General features: G+C 39.7%; 1 protein-coding gene across 1 annotated transcript; it reads left to right on the top strand.

Annotated features, from left to right (window-relative positions):
- The first annotated feature begins 6 nt into the window (after nucleotides 1–6).
- On the top strand, nucleotides 7–5,024 carry LOC104912884 (chloride channel protein 1-like). Its single transcript, XM_010717630.3, has 4 exons — nucleotides 7–217; nucleotides 827–931; nucleotides 3,107–3,193; nucleotides 3,667–5,024. Exons 1-4 carry the CDS (start codon nucleotides 203–205, stop codon nucleotides 4,057–4,059), a joined length of 600 nt encoding a protein of 199 aa, XP_010715932.1. The 5' UTR covers nucleotides 7–202; the 3' UTR covers nucleotides 4,060–5,024.
- The last annotated feature ends 4,728 nt before the right edge of the window (nucleotides 5,025–9,752 follow it).

The following is a 9,752-nucleotide window of genomic DNA, read 5'->3' as shown; positions in this document are numbered from 1 at the left end:
TTTTGGTAAAGGAAGGAAATTAAGTATAGAGTGCACCTTTCAATGTATCAGTATGAAGAAAATCTAATAACTTAGTAATATATTAACTGAAATAAAAAGGGGACCACAAGGTGTAAGGAGGTTATGCACATCTTTCCTTTCTGTACTCTGTGAAACCGAACAGCGTTTTCTTCTACAGGAGCCAGTGGAAGTCATTGAGACAATGACACCAGAAGAGGTAAGAATGAAAGGGAAGTAAGTCAAGTGAGTGTTTCTTTTGTCCATTCTTTATCATTTGCAGTTCTTCCTGAACTCCTAGAACAATAGTAATTGCCACATAAAAATCATAGATAAACCTATTTTCTAGATTTGTACAGCAGGCAAGTCTCACCCATTAAGAGATTTTTTCTGCTAGATGTAATGAGTAAGGCATCGAGTAATCTCATCGAGCTTTGAAATCAGTCCTGCTGTGAGCAGGATGTTAGATCAGAGGCCTTTGCAGGTCTCTTCTCACCTAAAGAGTTCCTTCATTTTTTGCAAAAAGGAACTATTATGAGTGCAGAAGATGCACTCAGGAAGGAAAGCTAGGATGTCCACTCCCTCTTTAAGCAGGAAGGAGCAAAATTTCTCCTCCCCAGAAAACCTTCGAGATACTGGAATTTATCTCTTCACACAGGGACTTGATAACTTCTAAGAATAGGAAACCTGAAGGAGGTGATATAGTATGTAAGGCAGATAGATAATCTGCACTGGATGGACAAATGATTAATGGGAGAATGGGCATAGTTTGGGTACATAACCAGCAGCACTGCTGATTACTTTGAGTGGTTCTTCTTTCCTCTGTTAGATAGATGCTTGGGAACAGGAGGAGCTGGAAAAGGATGTGTGCTTTGAATGCTGCCGCATAGACCCTTCCCCTTTCCAACTGGTGGAGAGAACCTCTCTGCACAAGGTGGGTGCAGATATCTCTCTGAGGCATACTGTTTTTGTCCACCATATCTATCATTAAGTATTGTCTATGATATGTCTTCTCCTTTTCTTCACCTACAACTGACTCACATTGTCCTTTTATAATTAACACCAGCAATTTTCACGTCCAAATACAGGAGTAATTTTGTTTCTGTATCTTTCTGCATGTATTTCCAGTCTCTTGGAAAAATAAAGGCTAGAGGTTAAGATGTTTAAGGTCCTTTGTTAAAATGGCTTTTGGACACACATAGGACTTTCCAGCCACTGCATCAACAGAAGCAGTATATGCAGTGCTGCCTGGGGGCATTACCTGGAGACACACACTGCTTTGTTGGTGCACAGCACTAGAATGACTACTCCTGGATTCCTCAAGGTGTTTCTGTCAGCGTGCAAAGTATTTCTCAATGTGTGAAAAAAGCTGCTTCAAACCAGTCTACTTCATAAGGTTGGTCTTCACTGATCTGAAGCACAAGGAAAGAATAAACTAGATCATACTGGTGACCAGTGAGTGATAAGACTCGAGGAAATAGCATGAAGTTGTATCAGAGGAGATTCAGATTAGCTATTAGGAAGAGTTTTTTCAACAAGAGAGTGATTGGACTCTGGAACAGGTTACCCACAGTAGTGACCACGGCCCCAAGCTGCCTGAGCTCAAGGAGCATTTGGACAGCACTCTCAAACATAGGGTTTGAATGTTGGCTGGTACCATGTAGAGACAGGAGTTGGATTCAGTTATCCTTGTTTGTACCTTCTAACTTGGAATATTCTATGACATGACTTCCAGAGTTAATACAGAATGACTGAGGAAAAACCAATTATATAGGTATATCAGGAATAACAGAGGATTGGTGTTCCATTAAATGGAAAGGAAAATTGGCCTACTGAAGCAAAAGCACAGTGCAAGTTTTTAATTATTATTTATTTAATGTGAAATGTCAGTATATGCCTTGCACAAAATTAATTACTATTATTAAAGTGGTAAGATCTAAGCCTTTAGCAAAATAAAAAGAGGCTGGCATATACTTAAGATGGTGTTTTCTAAAAGACTGGCTGAAGGAATCTGAAAACCACTAGTATCTGAGATTATAGAGGTTACAAGATATGATACCTGGAGATTTCCAATGAAGAACATTTCATATGTCCTTTTAAAAAGAGCAATTTTCTCTTTGTCAGAGAAACTCTGAAGTAACAGACAAAAGTCAACCTAAGTGCACGAGGAAAAAAAACAGGAATAAGTAACCAAACTATCTGAGGTATGCACAGTCTGAGCAAAGCATGAAAATACTGACAAGAATATCACAAATCATTGTGATCATATTGTACTTAAGCAGTTTGTTTTCTTTGTGTAAGAGTAAAATGTCTTCTGCATGAAGACTGACATTTTCCTTAGTTTACAATCAATTCCACGTCATGTGATGCTAAAGAAAAAGATAAATACCAGCCCAGAAAGAATCATTTTGTGTAAGCTCACAGCCATAGCTCAGCTTAAAGAAATTAAAGGTAAAAAATATTCCACAGATAAGCATTGAAAATGCTTAAAGTTTCAGAAAACCTGATCTTTAAAGAATAGTAAAATAATATAGTATATGTAGGCTGGAGAAGACTGATAGCAGTGTAATATCTTTTTCAAAAGACTTTCTAAGAGAAAGGTATTAATTCTTTTCCTTTGTTGCCACTCCATTGGATAAACAGCACCAAGATGAAGTTTAGACAAGAAATATTCAAGAACAGGAGAAAAAAAAAATCTTCTGGTGGTAAGGAAAGTACTGGAACAAATAACCTAAGAAAGTTCTGACAATGCATATTACTATGATAGTCTTATTTCCAGCATGAAATGAAAAGTGATTTGTGTAAGTCCTTAAATGCACAGGGAGTTGTATATGAATCTCTCTTTTCAGATGGACGATGGAAGTGATTTTGAGAATGTGCTCTGCATTATCAATACACTCCTATCTATGGAGGGGCAACAGAAGGACCAGAGATTAACATTTGCTAGCTACAAAAGGGGAATGGAAGCAGTAGTTTCTCACTTTGGTAACCAGGCTTGTGTGCCTTTGGCATTCCTGCTTCTAAATCCTAAGTCCCAAGTCTACCACCGGGTATCACATTACCAGTTTTCAAGGCCCCTGAATTTTTTTGTGTGTTTTTTTCCTCTTAGACACATACATTGTTTTCATTACTGGGCCTCAGCCATGCCTATGTGACCAGTATGGGGAAGCTGAAGGGAGTGCTGGCTTTGGAAGAGGTAAGTACAGATACTCTCAACTCCTAATCAAATGCAAATGTCTTGTGGATCATTGCAAAACACAGGTTGGAGATCCAGCTTGGAGTATATATAACTGTGCTTGCTCCGTTTTCAATCCAGTGTTGAATTCTGACTCATCACTCTGAGAGCTATGTAGTGGAAAGGATTGGATGACTGTATTTCAGAGAAAGCAGCAGATGTTATTTACAGGCACGTTAGACTGTTTGTCCTTTTCCTGAAAGTAGACCTCTTAACTGAGCAGCTATTATTGTCTCAGTAGTGCAGGATTTGTTATTTACCATGGACTAATTACAATACCTGTATGAAAGATGATCTCCTCAGGCCCCATCGCTTATACAATGATGTGACTCTATCTGTGAGTCCTTTACCCTGCAGAGCCGATGAACTTCTGGGTAGGGCTGAGTCAGCCTTCCTTTCATCAATTTTTCTCTGAACTTTTTCTCTTCTAATAGCTTCAAAAGGCAATAGAGGGCTCCACACGCTCTGGAGTTCGCCTCCGCCCTCCCCTTGCCAGTTTCCGTGACACAAACAGGACTTCAATCAGCGGTGAAAAGGTCAGCCAAGGTGCTCAGGTGTGGAGCCAGCAGGACAACAGCATGGTGGCAGCGCAGCAAGCAGCAGACTTGGGGACAAAGAGCACACTGCCTCTCTACTCACACTCTCCACAGCCCTCTCACTTACATGATGAAGGGGAAGGCCTATGCTCCAATTATGCCACCGATACAGAGTTGGAAGAGATGGAGCTGACAGGACCAGTTAATGAAAACATCTCAGATATCTTGAAGGACATCAGCCTACACACCACTGATCTGGATGAAGATGAGGATGAAGATGTCCCCTTATAAGTGGTGTGAGGGCATAGCCCATCGTGTTGAGCCAGTCTTGCGTATGCTCCTCACAGCTTTTGGATGCTCTTTGTAAAGCCCATAGAGAATTGATTCAGTTGGGGGAAGGAACATAGGACTTAACCTTTTTTTCTGCTGCTTTATATCCAAATACCAGTTGGGTTATTGAGCTGTGTACAGGAGTCAGATGTAGTCTGCAAGATGACTAAGGGCAGGCTCATAATGTTAAAGGCCTCTGCTTTCACTTGTGGTGAGCAAGTGTCTACATAACAGGTCAGAAAGGATCGTAAGAGGACATGACTATTACTGGACATAATCAGGATGCCCTTGGTCAATCCGCCATATAGAAAGTGGAAGAATTGCAAATCTTCTCCATTGGTGTCATCCTTATAGTCACATCTGACATGCATGCACCAGTGCAAACCAGATTCCAGCCAAGAAGTGTACTGCTGCTTCTGTCTGCAGTCCTGTCTATGTTGTTCCTTTTGGCTAGCTCTTAACTTGCATCCCCCAAAACATTCCCATCTAGAACATTTTTCGTCTTTCTTAATTTTTATTCTGGGATCTTCCTGGGTGGAAGTTAGATGTTTCGCTGCTGACCTTTAGCAGAGCCATACCCTAAAATCAGGTGGAAGGAAAATACTTGGTCTACATCTTATGTCTTGAATTCAGCAGGGCTCAAAGAAAAGCACTGAAAGTGAGGAAAGCCTCTGTCTTCCCAGCTCTAGAATTTTTAAGTAGAATGTGAAAATCATAAATGGGAGCATCCTCTGATGGAGGGAGAGGAGTAAAACATCATGTACGCACCTATGTTTCAACAACTGTGTCTCTCAAAACCACTGTTGGAATTTTTATGAAGTTATAGTCTTAAAATACAAGAACTTAAAACTTAAAAAAATAAAAAATAAAAAAAATGGAGTGCCAAGAAATACAGGAGGGAAGTCACATTTTCTATGCTTTGGAAACAGGTTCATCAATAAAACTCCTGCTCTTTTTCCTGATAATTCTACTCTTTTTATTTTCCACATATTTCTGCATATCATAGATCAAAGAATTTTAGCTCCCACTTTCCCCCATGTCTCCACTGTGACTAGAAATAGAGACTACAGCCCTTGTCTACAGCATCCCTCTATTCCAGATGTAGCTCTGGAAGAGATCTTGATCTGTATCTTGCAAAGAGATGTCTCATAACTTAATGTCATGGATGCAAAACCTGAGTATCCAAGGGTAAGATGTTGCTTTAACTCACTGTCCCTCTGGGGTTTTCTCAGTAAACATACAGAATTTGATTTGGCCTATTCTGCAGCTTTTCTCTAACATTCTATTTCTCTTTCTATCATACTTTCAGTGTGTCAAAACACTTAGATGTGATCCCAAGTAGGCTATTGGATGTGTTTTCACTTATCAGCAATACAGAAAAAAATTCAGGCTCTGAGAACATATTCTTGGGAATATTCTCCTGGATTTTGAGCCACATCCCCTTCCTTGATATTTATAAAGCATTATCTGACTTAGAATGACCAGTTTCACCTCAATTGATGGTTTTCAATAAGCTGTCTCAAAAGTCTAAAAGACAGTTACCTCGGACCTAGTCTCCCTAGGAAAATTCCCTTCTGGCCTTAATTCCAAGAACTGACCTTGTACTAATTCACTCTTCTGATACTCATGGATGGAGAAGTCTGAAAGAGTGAAATCTTCTAGAGTCTCTTGGAGAGGAAGAGATTTGCTTTTGTTCTCTGAACTCAAGAGCTCAATAGCCTACTCTGTATGCTTTTACATGATTCCTCTCTTTGTGCTACCTAGGGACAGCCTTTCTTTGTCTGAAGTGATCTTCACTCCTTGAGGGCCACCCTGTCCTTGAGAGAAGCCAGTAGCAATATGAAGGCAAGTCTTTCACTCACATCATCTGCCTGCCTCCACCTGAGGTTTGGGGCACATTTCTGACAGCTAGGCATTAGAAAACAGCCTGTAGTTGCTACTTTTGTGCCACCTTCCCCTGTTTGCAAAGAAGAGACAATACAACTGCTACTTTTCCCAGGTAACTGTGATATACCTTGGTATAAGCAGAGGAGAAATAACATTCCTTTTAAATATCCATAAATGCACAGTGAGTAGTAAAATTCTGAGACTAATTATGATCTGAAGGTCCACGCACCCTCAGAAAGGACAAGTTGCTCCGATTCAGCCCCTACCAGCAAGTAGGGATTTGTTTTTACCATATTTTGCTTAGAACTGTGCTGAGATAAGATGGAGAAATTTAGAGGCTGGAGTCAGTGCATCTCTGCCACTTCTAGTTTGAATACAGATACATGTTCTGCTCCAGTCCCCCACTTCTCCTGTAGTGTATTAACAGAAGAACATGGATTTGACTGGATGGGAGAGCAGATGGAATCTAAATCAAAGTCAGAGAGTGCATGAGTCATGACAGACTCATGGTTGTGAGCTGGGAGAGATGAAGCTGGAACAAAAAAATCATGCACATGGAAGGGCTTGGGAAGCTCACAGTAAGAAACAAGCTAACCTGAAAAGTTTCATAAGATCTGTCTCATGAGGGTACAAGGGCATATACACGCATGTCCGCACATACACACACATATCTCTCTTCCTGTTACTCTTAGCTGTCTCAGAATAACTTTGATGAACTGAACTGCTCGCTGTGGGGAAGCAGTAAGGTGCATGTTTTTACTGCTGCTTTGTGGAGACATCGCTGAAGATCCATTGCAGGTATGTCCCACCCTTTGAGCAGAAGTGGTATTCGTCTGTGTCACTTTCTCATCTGAGAAAAATTATGCCTACATGATTGTAGACTGGGAGCCAGGAGGAAACAAAAAGCATACTGCAAAGATGACCTGTGATGTCTGACGATGTTTCCTCTTCCATTTTTACTATAATAAAATCTTCACTGAGTTGATGCCAAGTATTTTAGTAGGTGTGAGATATCCAGTTAGCTGACAGTGAGCTTTTGTCAAGAAAATTCTGCATCTGCACCCTCTTTGGCAATCTCAGTATACTCCTCCAAAGTTTAAACTTGAAATTTCTGTCCTACATACAAAGCATCATTGATCAATCACTATAATACCTGTATCTCTCATCCTGTCAAAGTTTGGCAGAACATACAGAAATAATTTTTCTCCTAAATGAAACTGTCCCAAAAATTTGTTTCATCAATGAGACCCTCCTCTTCACTGAAGAAATCAAATCACAAAAATTCAAGTTCAAGCAAGCCTTGAGAAACAAGAAACTCTGAAGCTGTTTTGAACAACAGAAACTTGCTTTTCTCCTAGATAACCTGTGCAGTTGCTTAGAATTGCTTATTTTGGGCAAAGTTGTGTGTCACACCAAGCTTGCCATTATCACTCAAAGTGCTGAAGCAAAGTTCATCTTGTTCAGCATTTTCAACTCCAACACATGCTGAACTACATTTGGTACCCAACATATAAGGAAATACCCTGAAAAGAACATGATAGTTAAAAATCTCCATCAGAGCAGACATTTTTAGGAAATCACCACCACACACACACACATACAAAAAGCCATATAAAAAAAAAAAATCACCCTTTTGCTTTGTATTCTCAAGAAAAATGGAATCCTACTCTCATCTAATTGCCAGCTGTTTTTCAGTTAATGAGTGCATGAACTTATTTATGAAATTCCAATCTACCAAAACTTGGAAGTCTTCCTTTTATGTGGCATTTAAATTTGAAAGCAGAAGTCTTGTTTTTAAAGTCATATGTAAGTTAAAAATAAAGAAGGCAAGACTAATATGACAATGGATAAGGCTTTGGGTAGTTATGACAAGAAGGTACTTTGTCATGACTTAGATGGAGGAGAAAACACATATTAACAGAGTAGTGGACAACCAAAAAAAATATACTTCAAAAAGAACCATGTAACTCTTTTTGGTTGACACATTATTTCAAAATTAAAAAAAAGTCCAGTTTGCTAATTCAATGGACAAAACCACTTAGTACGAACAGGAAGAGAGAGACAGAATTAAGAGTTCTTAAAAAATAACTAAATGCATAAATACACACACACATACAAGTTATGCAAACACTGTACAGAAGTGCATGTTTTATGGCCAGACAATACAAGCCAGGGCAGTAACTAGCTGAGGAAGGAAAGATCATTCTTTGCCAAATTAGTCCAGTCTTAGTGAAGGTACAATTAACACACACACACACACACACACACACACACACACACACACAGATATCACAGAATCACAAAATTGTGTTAGTTGGAAGGAACCTCTGGGGATCATCAAGTCCAACCTCTACACTAAAGTAGGTTTCTAGAGTATGTTGCATAGGAAAGTGTCCAGGCAGGTGCTGAATATCTCCAGAGAAGGAGATTCCACAACCACTATGGGCAGCCTGATTCAGTGCTCTACTACCCTCACAGTAAAGAAAGCCTTCCTCTTATTTGTATGGATCTACCTCTGTTGTAGTTTTTGCCCATTGCCCTTGTCCTGTCACTTAACACCACTGAAAAGAGCCCAGGCCAATGAGACCCTGATCTTTAGGTATTTATGAACAGTAATGAGATCCCTTCAGTCTTCTCCAGGCTGAAGAGTCTCACATCTAGCCTTTCTTCATGTGAGAGATGTTCCAGCCATCTAACCATCTTTGTGACCATCTGCTGGACTCTGTCCAGTAGTTCCTTGTTTTTATTGAACTGAGGAGCCCAGAACTGGACACAGTATTCCAGATGTGGCCTCACCAGGGCAGAATAGAGGGGGACGATAACCTCCTTCAACATGCTGGCCACTCTTTTGATGCATGTTTTGATGCACCCCAGGATACTATTGGCCTTCTTGGCCACAACAGCTGGCTCATCACTCCATTACCCTTTCCAAATCATGGGTTTGCAGTAGCAGACAGGTCTATAATTGGGTTGCCAGTGTTATAAGCCAAATCTCTCCCCTTCAGCTTGTTGGAAGTCAGTAAGTCCTGATGCAGCCTCACTGTGCTAGAGACAATACTGTGAATATTCACTGGGATTAGCATGATGGCTAATGAAACCTATTTAGACAAACCTACTACTAGTTTGAGCACTGGGCTTTCAGATGTGCTTCTGCTAATATCCAAGCAGTTTTGCTGTGCTGCTTGTGCAAACCTCTTGTGCTCCACAGTAAAACTAGTTACTGAGACACATCCAGCCAACTTAAAAGACTGGACCTGACATAGAGTACAAAAGATGCTGAGGAAAAGTCCAGTACCAAGTTTTTAAAATAAACCACTTAGAGGAAATGCTTGTAGAGCATCTACATGAATTGTTTGCTTTATACAAACTACAATCTAAAAGCTGTTAATACTTGGCTGTTCAATGAATAGTTACATATTTATTTTAAAGGACAGATGATAAAATACAAGACCTACTTAAGTGGTGATCAGAATTAAAGTGACACAAGCTCAAATTAGAAACTTCACAATTATTCTGTATAGCAAGAAATGCAAAATACAGCAATGAGAAGCTTATGAGAAATATAGCTGTGAAAAAAAAAATTCCTTTTCCCAGCCTCAGATTTCTATTGTGCATTTAAACAAATAGGCTTCAGGAAAAGAAAACAAAAAAAAAAAGGGGGGGCAGGGGGAGGAAAAGGGGCTGTTGTGGAATGGTTGGATTATGACCAAATATGTCACAGAATTGGATTTATTTAAACTAAAAAACTAAAATAAACAAAAAAAAAA

The sequence above is a fragment of the Meleagris gallopavo genome, chromosome 1, assembly GCF_000146605.3.
Source record: "Meleagris gallopavo isolate NT-WF06-2002-E0010 breed Aviagen turkey brand Nicholas breeding stock chromosome 1, Turkey_5.1, whole genome shotgun sequence".
Classification (NCBI taxonomy): Eukaryota; Metazoa; Chordata; class Aves; order Galliformes; family Phasianidae; genus Meleagris; species Meleagris gallopavo.
This window is presented reverse-complemented; position numbering and strand designations above follow the sequence as displayed.

What these genes read in the sequence shown, in the direction of transcription:
- LOC104912884 (XM_010717630.3), top strand. An exon ending in AGAGAACCTCTCTGCACAAG is followed by an intron (nt 932 to 3,106) that starts GTGGGTGCAGAT and finishes TTTTCCTCTTAG; the next exon opens with ACACATACATTGTTTTCATT. An exon ending in GAGTGCTGGCTTTGGAAGAG is followed by an intron (nt 3,194 to 3,666) that starts GTAAGTACAGAT and finishes CTCTTCTAATAG; the next exon opens with CTTCAAAAGGCAATAGAGGG.